Raw genomic sequence first — 16,929 nt, 5'->3', positions numbered from 1 at the left:
TTTTGGGTTTCCAGACGTCACTGCCTGCGACTAAATATGTTCTTACGTCACATGTACGATCTGTGTTTACATTTTTTTTCTAAAAACCAGGTGGTGTGTAGGGGGGAGGGTATTCGTTTTAATAAAACCCTGCTACGTGTGGACAAGGCCTGAGTGACGCCTCCTCTGGTCTCTACAGAATTAAACATTGAGAGGCTCCACCTGTTGGAACAACCAGGTACTGCAGTTGGTCTAGGATACGTGTACTGACATGTAGAGGACACAGGTTTTCTCCGTCAGCTTGTGGAGCTACTAATGAAATATATAAACAGGTAAATATCTACAGTATGTGGAGCTTCTACTTTTTCCAGTGCTGATAACACCGGTGGCAGCATATTGGACGGTGAAGCCGTCTGTGATGCAGCTCCTAACGCACTGCAGCTGGTGAGAACCCTGACAGTCCAACCGATGGTCCAGTCCTCACCGTCACTGGGAACCCCCTGCAGCTCGATGGTGGTGGTCCGAGCCTTCTTCTTGGCCGGACCTCCCTCAGACGAAGGCTGTCGCTGCTTCTTGTCGCTGCCGGCCAGCGCCTCGTCTGGAGCGGCAGCCGGAACCGAGGCGTCCGGCGGCGGTCCGAAGGGGTTTTCCTCCGGATCCTCGACCTCGGGAGCGATGGGCAGGTACAGCAGGGCCTTGTAGTCCTCCAGCTCCTCGTCGCTGCACACAGAGGACACTCTGATCAGACTTATTCAGATGGCCAGCTGGATGTGTCTCCAACTTTCAAAGAAGCAGAGTTTAATCGGTGCAGAGCATCAGTTCAATGACACAGTGAAAACAAGAGCAATAAAGGCCGGGGCCCGATGTAATCAGATTACCATGAGGAGAGTATCTGCAGGTTGATACAAGTTTTAAAACAAGATGGTACCAGTTAATTAAGTCTCTAAAGCTCAGAACACAGCAGGTCTACAGTGTGAGACTGAAGACTAAAAGCCTGTTAAAGATGGGTCAGAGTCACCCGGAAGAATCAGAACCTCTGAGATTCATTCGTCTTTCTCACCTGCTGCAGAAAGCCACGATAGGATCAACGGTGGTAACGTCGACCTCTTCGTCCTCCGCAGCGTCGGCACCTGGAACACAGCAGGAGGAAACCAGTGAAACCAGCAGACCCAGTTCAGGTTCTCTGAGCAGCAGGCGCTCCGCACAAATACCTGTAACGTTCAGGATGGAAGGAAACAAGAAACCCGCCCACTTCACTGGTCTGTCACCCACCTGTCTGTCTGTCTGTCACCCACCTGTCTGTCTGTCTGTCACCCACCTGTCTGCTCGGGTTCACTCTTGTCTTCGTCCTCGATGTCGAACTCAGATTCTCGCTCTTCGTACTCGACGTTCTCGTCCAGCTCTTTGAAGTCTGGAGCAAAGGCGCTCCAGTTTTCCTGCAGACAAACCAAATGTTCACACCATGACGACGGAAATGACAAACGACGTCCGGTTTACCCAGAATGCACCGAAACGTACATTTAGTTTGGATCAGTCCTCGGTACCCTGGGCGTGTTTCTGGTTTCTGATCCTATCAGAATGTGTACGGTGGTCGGTCAGAACCAGTTCTAGACAACAGAAGGATCGTTTCACCTCCAGAACCTACCAGGACCATCTACAGACAGGGTTCATTCTGAGGATGAATCATTTTCTGATATTGTGCTGTACAGAACCAGGTCCAGTGATCAGACTGTGACACCTGGATGGTTGTAGAACTGATCTGGTGTCAGAGCTGAAGCTCAGATTGGTTCTCCTGAAGAAACTGATCGTTGCACCTGATGTAAGAAACGTGAAAAGCCTTTGATTGAGTTCAGTTCCTACAGTCTCTGGCTCTAATAAACTGAGTCTATTTAAAAATAACCTGATTCAAACCCTCCAGCAGGTTTTAGGGTTCAGAGGGTTCAAGGTCAGATCTCCACAGTTTGGAGGAAAATATGGATCACTGAAGAAATTATCATTATATTGTTATTGTTACTATTAACAACAATAACAGTAATAATAATAATGAAGGATTACGACTGACAATAATCCATCTGTGACACCGTTCACTCACCACTTGGTTCTGAGCCCAGATGGACACGACTCCGCTGGAGATGGAGGCGATGATGGGACGGACCGGATGCCACTGGAGCAAGACGAAGGGAAGGCGGTTAGCGGACCAGCAGCATCCGACAAACTGAAAGTCATCATCAGAATGAGTGTGTTAATGTGAAGCTCACAGCGACATCGAGCAGCAGCTCTCCTCTGGTCCCGTGCAGGATCTTCACCAGGTTGCCGATGCTCTTCTCCCAGATGTAGAGGGCGTGCTGCCGGGCCGAGCCGGCCACGATGTACTCGCCGTCTCCGGAGAAGCAGCACCGCTTCCACGGAGTCCTGAGCACACAGAACACAGCAGGGCGAGACTGAAACTCTGACAGAACTCAGCACAGGAGTGAAAACGTGTCAAAGTGGAACGATGCTCCACAGATCTATCTTTGCCGCGTCCTTCATGGAAGCATTTCAGAACCTGAGCTGTCGTACCTGTTGACCAGGTCCTGTAGTTTCTGCATTGGTTCTGGCTCACCGTCCCGCCCGCAGGTCAGAATCTCTCTGCCGTCGTAAACCCTGATGATCCGATCTGCTGTGTTGATGAGGAAGCAGCTGCAGAAACACCAAAGAAGCGCCGTTAGAGAAGGAACGGCTCCGACCTCACAGCTTCTTCACCAATGTCTCACATTTCAGAGACCAAACGACTTGCCGGGCAATAACCAACACTTGAACAGCTGCAGAACCTCCATCCAACCAAACTCCACGTGAAAGGTTCAGATTTAAGTCCAGACAGAACACTGATTAATCAGACTTTCAGATCGAAGCACCTTCACTTCAGACTGACTCACATGCAGGCAGTTTGCATCGACTGAATGAAACTAGTCAATGTTGACAACGGAGCTGCAAAAACTATTGATCTATTATCGACTAATAAACGAATCACCAGCTCCTCTGATCATTAATCCGTTCACATAATTATTTTATTAAAACAGCCTGAAATCTGTGCAGCTTCTTCAGTGAATATTTCTGGTTTCTTTCCTCTGTGACACTAAACCGAACATCTCTGGAAACTCTGATCCTCATTTGTCACCGTTTTGTCCTGAGACCAAACCACTGATTGATCAGCTGAGAAGATCACGAGCTCCAGCCCTGGTCTGAGCACAGGAAGCCCTGCTGCGGCCTCTCACCTCCCTTTGCGTGCGAATTCGATGGACTTGATGGCGGTGGTGTTGCTGGTTCCCGTTGTGACTCTGAACGAAGCCACCAGCTCCTGAGTGTTCGTGTTCAGCACCAGAATCTGCAGCAGAAACGACAGAGAAGGAAAACAGCAGCACCGTTTGGTTTATCTCAGCTTCAGCAGGTCTGGTATTCGGTCTGACAGGCTCTGAGGAGGTCTCGTGTTCTGATCTGATGCTTTCTCATGATGTCTGCTGACCTTTCCCTTGGCGTTGCCGGTGTAGATGTACTCGCCCCGCCGGTCGAAGGCCGCCACCACGTTCAGGTCCGAGTCGTCGTCCACCGGCAGGACCACGTGTTTGGAGTCCGACAGTGTCAGCAGAACCGGGGCCGACTTCATGGGACAAACCAGCACCTTGTCCCTGAAACACAAGAAGAACAATTGGACCAACCCACCACAGGACGCATGCAGCTTGAAGCTCAGCAGGCGGAGGCGACACAACGCACATGTCTCTGGGGTGGTACTGCAGCTTCAGGATGGGCGACGGGAAGCGGAACCGCTGGTCGCAGTCTCCGGTCAGGACGTCCCACTGGGACACGATGTTGTCTGTGGAGGCGCTGACCAGCTTGTGTCCGTCTCGACTCCAGCTGCACACAAACACATGACGTGCCGTTGGTTAGAGAGCCGGTTGTGTCACAAATGAACCGGCCGTCAACCTGCATTCACGTGACCACAGCAGCAGGGAACGCCGGATCACCAGAGCGCAACATCACTCAACTCAGCCTCTGGGATATCGATCTGGAACGACTGTGAATCTCCCCCTCACTGGGTTAATCATTTAGTCCGATCAGTGACTGGCTACTGTATGGAGAACAAGCTGAGGTGTTGAGTGTGTTATAGACAAACCTGTCTGATCAAAGAAACTGAAACAGAATGTCTGTATCGACCCTCTGGACACCAAAACCCTCTGGCAGGTTCTGGTTTTTGCTATCTGTGAAAATGACTCAACTATTTCAGCCAGAAATTGTAAAAACACAGAATCACTGAGTTTTAACTTTCAGGTTGTCCTTCATCGACTCATCTGTCACGTGTCGGTCGGAGAATGCAACCAAATCTCAGCTTACAATTGTGACGCCTCATTAAAATCCATCCATCATCTCTCCACCTTAATCCTCACTAGGGTCATTCGGGGCGGAGCCTATCCCAGCTGACTGAGGGTGAAGGCAGGTTCACCTGGACAGGTCACCAGTCTATCACAGGACTACACTTAGAGACAGACAACCAAGCACACTCACATTCACACCTACGGACAATTTAGAATCACCAATTAACCTCAGCATGTTTGTGGTGTGTGGGAGGAAGCCGGAGAACCCGGAGAGAACCCACGCTGCACGGGGAGAACATGGAGACTCCACGCAGAAAGATCCCGGGTGTCCTCACCGGGACGCCAACCAGCGACTTTCTCGCTGTGAGGTGCTAACGGTGCTAACCACTGAGACACCTGCAGCCCTGATAAAATCATCTCTCTTTAAAAAAAAAAAAAAAAAAAATCCATAAAATGTTTGTTTTGACCGGACTCAGTGAAGAACTGAATATTCTGGGGTGCAGACGGCGTTTCCACAGAGCAGAGACGACACAAACACGGAAACTAGTTTTAAAAAATTGCAAAATAAACAACCAAAGAAACTTGTCGTTGTTCTCGTTTGTGTCGTTCTATGAGCCACAGCGGAAAAAAGCCCCACAAAGTGTTGAGGGTGATTTAAAGACAGCTGACGTGATGATAAACTGAAGGAGGGTCTCAGCAGTGGAGCCCTGTTGCATCACTTTGTTCAGTGCTGCTAACTGGTAGAAGAAGAAGAGATGTTGGTGTGAACACCTCACCACAGAGAGCAGACCGGGTGGATGTGAGCGCTGATGATTTTGGCGATGCCTCGCGTCAGGAAGTCCCAGATGACAATGCGACCGTCGTTGCAGCCGACGGCCAGCAGAGTCCCCCAGCGGTTGAAGGTGCAGGTGAGCGCCATGCTGATGCAGTCCAGGGTGCCATCTGCCTCCTGACAACACAACCAGAGTTCAGTCAACACCCAGGAGGTCACACTGGTTCCAACAGCAGAGCATCGCCCTCTGCTGGTAGGAGGACTGTCACTGCACAAATAACTCAGGAAAAACCATCAGAGCCTCCAGAACCTCCTCAGTACACCTGGTTCTGTATCTGCAGGACCTTCATCTACTGACCAGAGTTCTACCTTCAGACTGAATATTCCAGAGTTCCAGGTCCTTCAAGTCCATAGAGGATGGATGTAGAACTAATCTGGTGTCAGGTTCTACCAGAACCCAGATGTGTTCTTCCTCCTAAATGTCATGTGTCTATCTGCTGTTCTGATGAAGTTCTGAGGCTCAGAAATGATGGAAAAAGTCCATTAAAGTGATCAATCTGGACCCTCCTCTGTGGACTTCAAGGACCTGGACCTCTGGGACCGCTCTGACTTTCCACCAGCTGGCGGTGGGTCTGAGCAGAACCACTGAGGCCTCCAGAAGCTGCTTGGTGTGAACGTTTTACAGACACGAGTGTGATGAAATCAGTCTGTGCTGACTTTGCATCTTTGAGTGATTCTGAACTTTGAAAGTTTGGTTTTTCTGATTCTGGTCACTTTTAAACGAGACGCGTCCAATAAAGTCATTTTGATTCATTTTTAATTTTCCGTCAAATTTCCAACGTAACAGTGAAAGAACCAAAGATTCTGTTGTGGTTCTGACAAACTGTTTGGTCTGCAGACGCTTCAGAGACGCTCTGCCTTTATGATCCCACGTGAATGATTCAGCATCGCAGCAGGTTCCAGGACCTTCCAGGACCTTCCAGGACCTCTGACTGGACTCACTCTGCTTTGTTAATAAAGCTACTGCAGATACAGAACCAGATGTTCTGAGGAGGACCCTCCAGCTCATGTGATTATGATAAACTCACCTCTGGGTAGTTCTGCCCGAACGATTCTGCAAGAGGAACAACAGAGAGAGGATTAGAGCTGAAGAGTCAGACACACCCTGCACTGTTCTGATCCATCCTCATGTCTACAAGACAGAACACCTTCTCAGATTAAAGTCTGGGGTTCCTAAAAAAACGCTGAGCTACAAGTTTATGTCAACGTTCTGTTGCTTCATCGATTAAAAACTGCTTCTAGAGTTGAAATGGGCCCAACAGCTGCAGCACGCTTTGAAGCCCATTCTCAGAGTTCTAAAACTTTGTTTTCGTACAAACCCAAAGGAGGGACAACGAGCTCATGATCCACGTCAGCGATCAGTGAACTGAGCCTTCACACCTGGAGAGGAGCTGCACAGAACCCAGACGAGAACCTCAGAAACCGTCGTTCTGTTTGTGAGTTTCTCCTTTTTGTCTGGTCGGACCAAACGGAGCTCACAAACCAAACCTCGCTGGAACAAACCGACACCATTCAGAACACAAACAGCAGCTTTACTCTCGCAGCTACAACAGAAACAGACTCATCCTGCAGCTTTTCTCCGTCCAGCCTGCATCACATCTACATTTACATATCCCCATTTACGTCTGGAAGAAGAAGTCAGTCTGGTTTCACGGCGTTGATACCGTGACGTGCACAGCGGTCGCACCACAGGAAACGAAGGACAGCAAATATACACGTCAGGCTGCAGCACAAAACCTGAACAGGTCTCCTTCTCATGACTGAACTACAACTCTGATAAAACAAGATTTAATCTGATTCAAGGCTTCCTTTTAATGTCTTTAACAGGCACACGTTTGTTGGTCTCAGAACAGAAGAGAAACACGGAAAAGGACGGTTTGGAAGCAAAAACAACTTCAGCATCAGACGTTCAGCAGACAGAAAGAACAACAGGAGTCATGATGAGCCTCCTGCTCTGAGTTTAGCTGAACAGGATTCATAGTCTGACTCTGGTGCAGATGTGCACATCAGCAGGAACAAAGATGAGCAGGAAGTGAAAGCGGAGCTCTCTAAATCCATGAATAACTGTGATAAATACAATAATTATGTTCTCAGCGTTCCCGTTTGTCCATAAAGCTGCAGCTCTGTTCAGATGTACTGAAATATTTCATCACAGAGGACAAGTTCAATCAAAGAGAACCTGCAGTTTGACCATTTAAATGATCAGAAGTGTACCGTATGTTGTTCTGTTTTATGTCTTAATCCATCGTACACATTACATGGATCTACAGTGTCTGTAGTGTGCAGATCTATTGGACTGCATTTCTCAGCTCTTCCTACTTACAGTCGATTTGTTCTCTTTTCTTCTCGTCACTGTTCTGCTGCAACACGTGAATCTAATCAGCAGCACAGAGATCTGGAGGAGTCTGAACATCACACACTGACGTCTTCACCTGCTCAGAGAGCTTCCAAACGGACTGAGTTTCAGCTGTGGTCACATCATTTTCTCTCCAGAGGCATTCCTCTACCAGACTTCCTGATCGCTCGGGGAAGATCCAGTCTTTGCAAAGAGAGCTGAAAACACCCCATCCCACCGAGGCACCTTTCCAGGTTTGACCCGCTTAACGAACCGGGGATGTGTCACACTACACAAACCTGGACTTGATTCACAAGGAGCCTCTGGAGCCCGTTCAGAGGCTGGAGACGGTTTAAAGGCTGGAGCCCGTTTAGAGGCTGGAGCCAGTATAGAGGCTGCTTTCACGTCCAGAAACCTTCATTCTGATTCTGTGATTTTTCTCTCTATCTCTACCTGCATGTTGTTAATGACCAGTGACGTTGCTGGCTGTCACCTGGAGAAGATGCGTACGCTGTTATTTCCACATAGTTTCAATAAGACTCCGTGATTGTGAGTAAACCGTCCCGCAGCATCACGAACTGAGACACTTCATTCAGTGACAGGCTAACGCTAGCTAACGTTAGCTAACGCTAGCTAACCGCCACTTCATTTCATTTAATTCATTTAATTCACATGTACATATTATTATTAATCAGACAGTCAGCAACTGATGTAGCGCGAACTGTTTCTCAGAACCAACCAAGCTGCCTCGTTGAATCGTTTTAATTTGACTCGTATGCAGCGTTGTTGACATGCTAAGCTAACCGTCGATGCTAACCACAACAAGCGGCCAGCGGGCGGAGCTTCGCGGCCAACAGGCGACACACTCGCGTCTCCACTTTCTTACCGAGCAGCTCCAGATTCATCTCTGCGCGTCTGAGGGTCCGAAGTCCCGGAGCGACCTGTCTCTACCGCTATTTCACAGAGTTTCTCGCCTCTTCACTCGAGCAGCTGCAGCCGGGAGACTGGCGCCGAGCCTCCGGTGAGGACCCCAAACAAAGCGGCCGCGGATGTGCCTGAAGGAAATCCAGCCGAGCGCCGGAAGTTCTTTTTCTTCTTCTTTGGTTTTAGGAGCAGACTCCAACATCACAGGTGGAAGGAGACACCTGCTGCACAGGACGACTAAAAATACGACTTCATGCAGAAGTTCTGGGAGTTAACTTATTCAGTTTAAATACAACTTTTATTTGAAATAAATTCAACATTGTGCTATTGTTTTATTATCCAATTTTATTACTACAACAATGACAATCTAAACTGTCTTTTTATACTTAACTTATCTGACCAACTGTGTCTGGTTTGAACCCAGATTTATCTGATTTACAGACTTTAGCGCTAAAGGTTCGACAGAGTTTTTAGGAAGAAGATAAAACATTTGAACTCTTTCAGATAATACTGCTTTCAGTCTGATAAAGCTGAATGTGCTCCCTGTGCCAGTTGTGAGTTTAATTTTTCCATTTTCTGTGTGTTTACGTGAGGTTATGCTTTAGACTGAGGCTGACTTTTTTCATGCCAGAAGGAAATCCAGGTGTTACAGCAGCATGACTGTTCAACATGGGGTGAACACGGCAAGAAGACAACAGGTAAAGGTAAAATAACATGGAATAGGATAAAAATATAGAACATATAATATAAATATATAGAGAAGAAAGTCAACAAGATTTACAAGAATATAATAATCATAATTTGACACATGGTTTGTGATATGTTTTATGAATTTATTTAGATTATTATTAATAATTAGATCAAACTCATTCACAAGCCTTCACAGCTCTCGAATGAAAGTAACGTCACGCTGCTGGTGGACAGAGCTGCATGATGAACGTTGTTTTAATGTCATCTTAAATTCTGTCTGCTCCCCCGGTGAGCCTGTAACGGTCTATTAAATGAATCAGTTGTGCTGCCAAGTTTTAAGGACAGTCAAGGGGGGCGGAGTCTATCCCAGCTGACTCAGGGTGAAGGCAGGTTCACCTGGACAGGTAACCAGTCCATCACAGGGCTACACTTAGAGACAGACAACCAAGCACACTCACATTCACACCTATGGACAATTTAGAATCACCAATTAACCTCAACATGTTTCTGGACACCTGCAGCCCGGCAGGAATCAACCATTTATCAGAAACTGTAAAAACAGAAGAAGAGTCACGTGATGTTTTGTTTTCAGCAGTTCTTGAATCAAGTGTTTTGTTTAAAGAGGAAAAATGACCAAACCTAAAATTTGCACATTTTATCTACATTTTTTGATTAAAAATTTCCCCAAATTAAAGTGTTTTGAACTGATGAGATTCTGCAAAAGACAAAAACACCCTCAGAGCAGTGAGCAGTGAATCCTGACGGGCTGAGCTGTGACCAACAGCCCGCTGGGTTTCCACTGAGCCCAGAGGAGACGATGGAGGAAACCCTGAAGCTGCCTGACTGTGTCGGCTCAAAGGCAAATACTGTCAGAAGGTGTGTTTGGATGACGTCTGCTTGTTTGGAGAGTTAAAGGTGTTTTTTCCACTTGAACCTTGACTCCTGTCTGCATTCACAGGACCCATGGCTTCAGTCTGCTGTCGGTCTGCAGAGCTGCAGCTGAATCTTTCTGTTCACACCAAACGATCTACATCAAACATCAGGAGCAGTCATGTCACAGAGACACGTTACTCTCAGACGTTTCCACTCCAGCAGCTGCTGATGCAGAATCCGGAGGCGGAACCAAACCTCCGCCTGTTTTCACAGTAAAGTTCCAGCCTGGATGAGCCTGAGCTGCTTCACAGAGCCGATGAAACAGGGACTTCATCAGCAATAATAATAATAGTAATAATAATAATAATAATAGTTGAATGACGTTTTTAAATGAGGAAATCTGGACATAAAGGTTTGGAGATCAAAGCTTTTCACTTAAGTACAAAAAAAAATATTAATTATTTACAAAGTGATGGATGCTTTTTGTTTTGTTTTTTTTAGTCTCTGGGGAAAAAGTTCTCACTTTTTTATTTTAATAAAACTACCAAAAGAAATCTACATAAATGTGTAGATAAAATATTATTGTAGTTGCAGCTCCTATGTGTGAGTTCACTAAATATTAACTCGTGTACTATTTGCACATTGTTTATATTTCGTGTTTGTATTCTTTATATGTATTTAGATGTTTCTATGGATGGATGGAAAAACTGAGCACTCATGACAGTCATGGTCTGGAGTGACTGTACATGTGGCCCATGAACAGAAGCCTGATGGATGCTGGAGAACATCCTCTGGTCAGATGGAGATCAATGTGTTGGGCTCACATGGAGTCCAGATGTTTGGTGTGAACCTGACCAGGACCACCACAGTGGATGCATGATCCTGACAGTGAAGCATGGAGGTGGCAGCATCATGACATGGGGCTGCATGAGGGCAGAAGGTGTTGATGACGTTTCTAGATGCTCCATGAATGACAGAAGCTTAAGGAAGAGGAACATGAGTCCCATTTACGTTTCTTTTTTCTTTTTTTCTTTTTTTGTATTATTACGAGATCACGCGTTCACTTCGGGCTTTTATTTTGAAGGTGTTCGATGGAAGTTCAGAGCGCGTAGCGTGTGTGTGTGTGTGTGTGTGTGTGTGTGTGTGTGTGTGTCGGAGGCGCCACGTCGGCAGCAGCTTCAGTCCGAGCAGAAGTTTTCCAGCTGCGACAGAAAGCAGCGGCAGAGTTTCAGCTGCAGCTCCGAGCGACGGAAAAAGCCGAGAAGCTGCTCGTCCGAGGCTCCGAGAGAAGCAGCAGCAGCAGCAGCAGCGCAGGGAACCATGGTGAAGGTGAGGCCAGCGGAACCGAGGTCCGGATGGGAAGGAGGCTTTGAACGATGCTGAGAGTGTAGTCGTGGCTGCGGGGTGTTGAGAGGAAGCGACGCGGAGGAACGGTCAGACAGACAGACAGACAGACTGTTCATCTGGACTCATGTCCGGCCTCTGGGGGGTTCTGGCTCAGCCTCAGGAGGAAACACCTGAGGGCCACCTGGCCAGCTCACCTGTCAGCACCGGCTTACAGCTAAACACACACACACACACCTTCTAGTTTGATCTGCTGTGCATGAGGAGGATGAGCTCTCATTGGTTCTGATTCAGTCCTCAGAACCAGAACCGAAGCTGTTGGTGCCATCAGTGTGTGTCTGCTGATGACACGTTGAGTCCAGACTGAGCCTCTGCTCTGCTCGCTGTATGTCCTGGTTTACCTGAAACACTGAGGACCTCCTCAGGACCCGACCAGAGTCCGGCTGAGGTGGAATGCAGGTGTCCTGTTGGATGGTTTATGAAACCTGCTGAGAAATGAGGACGCCCACGTTCAGGCTGAGTTCCTAACAGAACACTGAACCCACCCAGTCCTGGGTCGCTGGGCCGAGTTAAAGCTTCCACAGAGCTCTGAGCTAACGTGAGCCACATTAGCACTGTGGGCCCACCAGTAACCCCAGTAACCCAGTGGGTGTTCAGCTCCTGCATGAAGACTCTTGTGTTCACTCTAACAGCAGAACATCTGGTGAGTTCTGTTTGTGGTTCCGGGCTGCAGGTGTCTCAGTGGTTAGCGCTGTCGCCTCACAGCTAGAAGGTCGCCGGTTGGCGTCCTGGTGAGGACACCCGGGATCTTTCTGCGTGGAGTCTCCATGTTCTCCCCGTGCAGCGTGGGTTCTCTCCGGGTTCTCCGGCTTCCTCCCACAGTCCAGAAACATGCTGAGGTTAATTGGTGATTCAAAATTGTCCGTAGGTGTGAATGTGAGTGTGCTTGGTTGTCTGTCTCTAAGTGTAGCCCTGTGATAGACTGGTTACCTGTCCAGGTGAACTTGCCTTCAGTCAGCTGGATAGGCTCCGCCCCCCATGACCCTAGTGAGGATTAAGGTGTGGAGATGATGGATGGATGTTCGTGGTTCAGACGTTTCAGAGTTTATCAGATCAGCTGAAGGACGTAAACAAACCTGCAGGACTGAGAGGAAACATTCTGATTGGTTCACCTGGAGCCAGTGAGGGGGCGGAGCTATTCAGAGCTGGACCGCTATTGGTTCCTCAGTTTCAACGTAGAAGCTGAATAAAACTGAGTGTTTGAGGAGCGGAGAGCAGATCTCGTTGAGGAATGGCAGCAGTGAGTTTCTTCATCCTCTCAGCGTTGGTTTCCAGTCTTTCCACCATCCAGGACCTTTACGGTTGGAGGTCGGGTGGAGCTCCAGAGTGAACCTGTGTTTTCTGTGTTTTGCAGAATGTGAACAGCGTGAGCGTGGAGCCTCAGCCTGGGACCAGCGTGGCCTCGGACGGGGATGAACCCACCGACAACCAGTCCTTGGAGGGTAAGAACCCAGCTCCCCGGGCTGCGGCTAAACGCTGGAACATCAGCAGGGAATATGCTGCAATCCGAGCGCGCATGTTGCCTGCTGCTATTTCGGCAGCAGCTGGTTTGTCGGGGGAATATGTGTGTTTGTGCAACAGCGGCTGCAGCTTCAAGCGGCTATTTGTGTCCCGACTCTGAGACGCTTCAGTTTAGTCGTTTCTGGATGAATCCTGTGTTGAGTTCTGACCACAGTTTACTGAGCAGGTCAGAGTCTGATCAGATTTATAGATCCAGCTTCTGTTCACTCCTCAGTCGCCGCCTGTTTGAGGCTAAAATGCATCTGTGAGGCTTCATTCAAAGCATCTTCCACCTTCAGAAGATGTTCGTGTTCGGCATGGAGCTAAAACTCAGCCCAGGTCAGAAACAGCTGTAAAGAAACAACCAAAATAAGAACGTTAGAAACTGAGCACAAGTTCATTTTGAGATCGTACGTCCTAAAATTTCAAGTTATGGTGATTTTTATTTGTTTACCGTCACCGTGTAGATTAATTTGACCCGATGACAGAACTCCCTGAGTGGTTCTAGCAGGCGGTGTGTGTCTTTGCCTGTAATGAGTCCAGTCCAACCAGGACATGGTTTAAACCAGAGACCTGAAAACCCCCACAGACCTCCTCCATCTCGCTCAGCGGTGTTCAACAAACCAACCTGAGACGAGACGTCCTCGTTAATGTTTAAAACTTTTGTCCCCAACATAGAAACAGCAAAGCAGCACAGAACGTCTGAGAACCGCGCTGCGTTATATTCACAACTAAACCTGAATTAAGTGTTTTTTAAACTAAATAAAGACGTTTTCCCCTAAATTGAAGCAGAAAGGCACCAACTGGAGCGTAGGCGCTGATCAGAACGTCACAGCTGAAGTCTGAAGACACACAAACGCCTGTTTAACGTTCCTCCACAACGTCCAGACTCCCAGCGGAGCTCTGGAGGGTGAAGTTCATGGTTCTTCGCTGTTCCAGACTGAAGTCTTTCAACACCATCTGAGGGAGTGTCGTGGACCTTTGTGCAGACTTTGATGGAGACATTCAGACCATCAGCAGTAGGTCAAAGTTCCATCAACATCTGCTGCAAGAACCTGCAGACGTTCAGTCCTGACGCCTGAATCGTCCTCTGATGTGGCCGTGTTCCATATTCAACTGATTCAGTGGTTTATGACTCAGCTGAACCGCGTTGTTTCTAAGTGCATCAGCAGAATATTCCCTCTAACGAACAAATCCTTCATTAGGACTATAATTAAAATTCAGCTCCAGAGTAGAACCTCAAAGAACCAAACTGAGTCCAGCTGTGGTTTCCATCAGTCTACCTGCATGAACATGGTTCTACAACGAGCTGAGAACAGCAGAACCTTCTCAGTTCTGAGAGTATGAAGGACCCATCAGAACATCAGCCTCTATGGACGGAGGACCAGAACTAAACCTGGCTGCTGCTCACAACTAAACTTCCACATCAAAGTTCACCAGAGAACATGAACAAAAGCCTGATGGATGTTGGAGAACATCCTCTGGTCAGATGGAGATCAATGTGTTGGGCTCACATGGAGTCCAGATGTTTGGTGTGAACCTGACCAGGACCACCACAGTGGATGCATGGTCCTGACAGTGAAGCACGGAGGTGGCAGCATCATGATATGGGGCTGCATGAGGGCAGAAGGTGTTGATGACCTTTCTAGATGCTCAATGAATGTCTGAGGATGAACCAGGATACTGGCTGACCAGATGAAGAAGAGGAACATTCCAGCAGGAGAACATCCAGAGAACAATATCATCAAGAACTTCTACACCAGAACCAAGTGGAACCAGGACCTGGACAGTGTGAGTCCTGGTCTGAGTCCACCAGAAGCTCCTTGTGGTGTTTTCCAGAGAAAGGTAGAGCAGCACAACCCCTCCAGCAGGAAGAAAAACTGTCTTCAGAGCATCAGTCTGGTCACATTCCTCATCTTTTCACTGCCAACAAATACCAAGACAATGATAAATGATCCTGCTGACAGTCACTGCGTTTCCAAACCCTCATCATTTATTTCTCATCTCCTCCTCCTTCACCGCGAGCAAACCGGCTGTCGTCTAGTTTGACTCCATCTGTCTGTTTCAATACTGGAGACAGTTCCCAGCAATTGTCTCTAGACTTCTCTTCTCTGCTCATCAGCCATAGAAAGATGTTCCACCATCAGTAGAAAGATGTTCCACCATCAGCTGAATGTATCTCCACCAACTGGCTCCTCTGGTCTCTGGTTCTGATCCATGCTGCATCTATTCCTTGATCCAGTAGGATGGATTCTCCTTCAGTGTCTCTGAGGAAACACTGGCTGCAGTTCACCTGAAACTCTCTGGATGTTTCCTGTTGATCACAGCTGGGTCGGTGGTGGAGGATCAGAACCAGGAGGAGGGAGGTTCTGGGGTTCTACGGGATCAGAATCTTCCTCCTCCTGGTTCTACAGGATCAGAACCAGGAGGAGGGAGGTTCTGGTTCTGCAGGATCAGAACCAGGAGTTTAGTTTTTACTACATCAGATTTATGTTTGAGTAAAGAATGAAGCGATGTTGCTGAAGGACAGGAGCTGCTCAGAGCTCAGAGGTTAAACCTGGTGGTAAAATGACCGTCTTTGTGCTGTGAGCTGTGGGTCGGATGGTTCTGGTGTCTGGAAAGTGAACAATGTGGACTCTCTGTACTTCCTGTTGAAGGTGTTGGCGAGCAGCTGATCACAGGATGAACTCTGACGCTTCCTTCTGTGTTTTGTTCCAGACTCCGGCAAGGACCACGCGGTGGCTCCGCCCGGCATGATGTGGAGGGTCACCGGCGGCCTCTTCAACGTCACCAAGGGCGTGGTGGGCGGCGTGGTGGGCGCCGCGGTGGGGGGCGTGGCCTGGGTGGGCGGCAAGAGCCTGGAGATCACCAAGACGGCGGTGACCACGGTGCCGTCGGTGGGCGTGGGGCTGGTGAAGGGCGGAGTCTCTGTCGTGGCCGGCGGCGTCTCCACGGTGGGCTCCACGGTCGTCAGCAAAGTGCCGTTCACAATCAAGAGGAAGGACAAGGCGGAGTGATGGAGAGCGCCACGACCACGACGACCGCGACCACGACGATGACGAATCGAGCCAACAGAGGTGCTGATCTCTGACTCCACAGTGCCTTCATCAGCTTCACACCTGAACTCTCACAGAACCACAGCAAGGCCTCCGAAACGCTTCCCGGAGGCCCAGCGTGGTGACTTCCTGTTGAATATTTACCCTGTTTACAGCCAGACTGAGCATGCTCAGTGCTGCTCTTCACTCTCTTCAATCTGCACACGTTTGGTGAAATGTTTCTCAGTTCGAATGCTAATTTTTAGTCTCTTTTTTTTTTCCATGTTATTGAAGTAACGTCGAGGAAATGTGTGTGTTGAGGAAAATAAAAGCTTTGGGCGTCGGAACCTGCTTGAAGGCTGCAGACACGACCACCAGCTCTGGGCTCAGGTGTTTTCTCAGCTTCTCATTGTGAATTATTCCGTTTTCAGTGTGTGTGAATGGTTGAAACGCTGCAGCCGACCGACTGACTTTTAGAGATGTGAGAGCGTTTGGAAAGTGACCGACGTGAGAGTGGAGGTGGAACTGGACCTCTGATCAGAACACTGAGCTGTCGTTCAGCCGCTGCAGACGAAACTACGCAAATGTCTTGTATGTGCTGTTATTTTTCAATACTTCAATAAAGTAGTTTGGAAGGTTCCTGATGTTCTGACTGGATTCTGTCTGTTTGAAGGTCAGTTTAAATCTACTGTTAGCTCCTAAAACAACCGCAAAGCTGACTTTAATGTTGTTTTAACAGTGAAGCCTCAAGAAATGACAGGAAATAGCCATCTCATACAAGGGATTTTCATAATAAAATCCTTCACTTTACAAGGAGTTGGTATGTTTTTGGGCTTTTTAATGTTTATTGAAGGATGTTGAAATGGGCTAGAATATACATAATATTACACATGTATAGGTTAATCTGTTTGTGTGGACTTCTGTAATGATACAAGATCATTTTAGAAATATATTCACAAACTGGACTTTAGCATTTAATATTTTAAACAGAACAGTATGGATTTTTTT

General features: G+C 48.0%; 2 protein-coding genes across 3 annotated transcripts in view; one reads left to right on the top strand and one right to left on the bottom strand.

The window, feature by feature from the left end:
- Positions 1–8,531, bottom strand: part of rbbp5 (retinoblastoma binding protein 5) — a 28,009-nt gene extending 19,478 nt beyond the window's left edge. The window contains exons 1-12 of the mRNA XM_008299100.1: positions 8,382–8,531; positions 6,189–6,214; positions 5,105–5,277; positions 3,730–3,870; positions 3,482–3,644; positions 3,234–3,343; positions 2,539–2,658; positions 2,238–2,391; positions 2,072–2,143; positions 1,298–1,415; positions 1,040–1,109; positions 464–699 (exon numbers count right to left, since the gene is read on the bottom strand). Coding sequence (XP_008297322.1) covers positions 464–699; positions 1,040–1,109; positions 1,298–1,415; positions 2,072–2,143; positions 2,238–2,391; positions 2,539–2,658; positions 3,234–3,343; positions 3,482–3,644; positions 3,730–3,870; positions 5,105–5,277; positions 6,189–6,214; positions 8,382–8,400 — 1,402 coding nt within the window. The 5' untranslated portion in view covers positions 8,401–8,531. The remainder of the gene's footprint in view (positions 1–463; positions 700–1,039; positions 1,110–1,297; positions 1,416–2,071; positions 2,144–2,237; positions 2,392–2,538; positions 2,659–3,233; positions 3,344–3,481; positions 3,645–3,729; positions 3,871–5,104; positions 5,278–6,188; positions 6,215–8,381) is intronic.
- A 2,581-nt stretch (positions 8,532–11,112) lies between these two features.
- Positions 11,113–16,560, top strand: LOC103370152 (transmembrane protein 263). Of its 2 annotated transcripts, none has more exons than XM_008299099.1 (3): positions 11,113–11,311; positions 12,741–12,828; positions 15,605–16,560. In XM_008299099.1, the coding sequence occupies exons 1-3, from the start codon at positions 11,303–11,305 to the stop codon at positions 15,901–15,903; spliced, it is 396 nt and encodes a 131-aa protein (XP_008297321.1). In that variant the 5' UTR covers positions 11,113–11,302; the 3' UTR covers positions 15,904–16,560. The 2 variants fall into 2 exon arrangements, with proteins under 2 accessions (XP_008297321.1, XP_008297320.1); XM_008299098.1 differs by lacking the exon at positions 11,113–11,311 and adding an exon at positions 12,560–12,626.
- The last annotated feature ends 369 nt before the right edge of the window (positions 16,561–16,929 follow it).

The sequence above is a fragment of the Stegastes partitus genome, unplaced genomic scaffold (assembly GCF_000690725.1).
Source record: "Stegastes partitus isolate 25-593 unplaced genomic scaffold, Stegastes_partitus-1.0.2 Scaffold1380, whole genome shotgun sequence".
NCBI classification, from domain to species: Eukaryota; Metazoa; Chordata; class Actinopteri; family Pomacentridae; genus Stegastes; species Stegastes partitus.
This window is presented reverse-complemented; position numbering and strand designations above follow the sequence as displayed.

Bases quoted from the DNA above. Each gene is read 5' to 3' on its own strand.
- LOC103370152 (XM_008299099.1), top strand. The intron at 12,829-15,604 runs GTAAGAACCCAG...GTTTTGTTCCAG, and splicing joins CGACAACCAGTCCTTGGAGG to ACTCCGGCAAGGACCACGCG.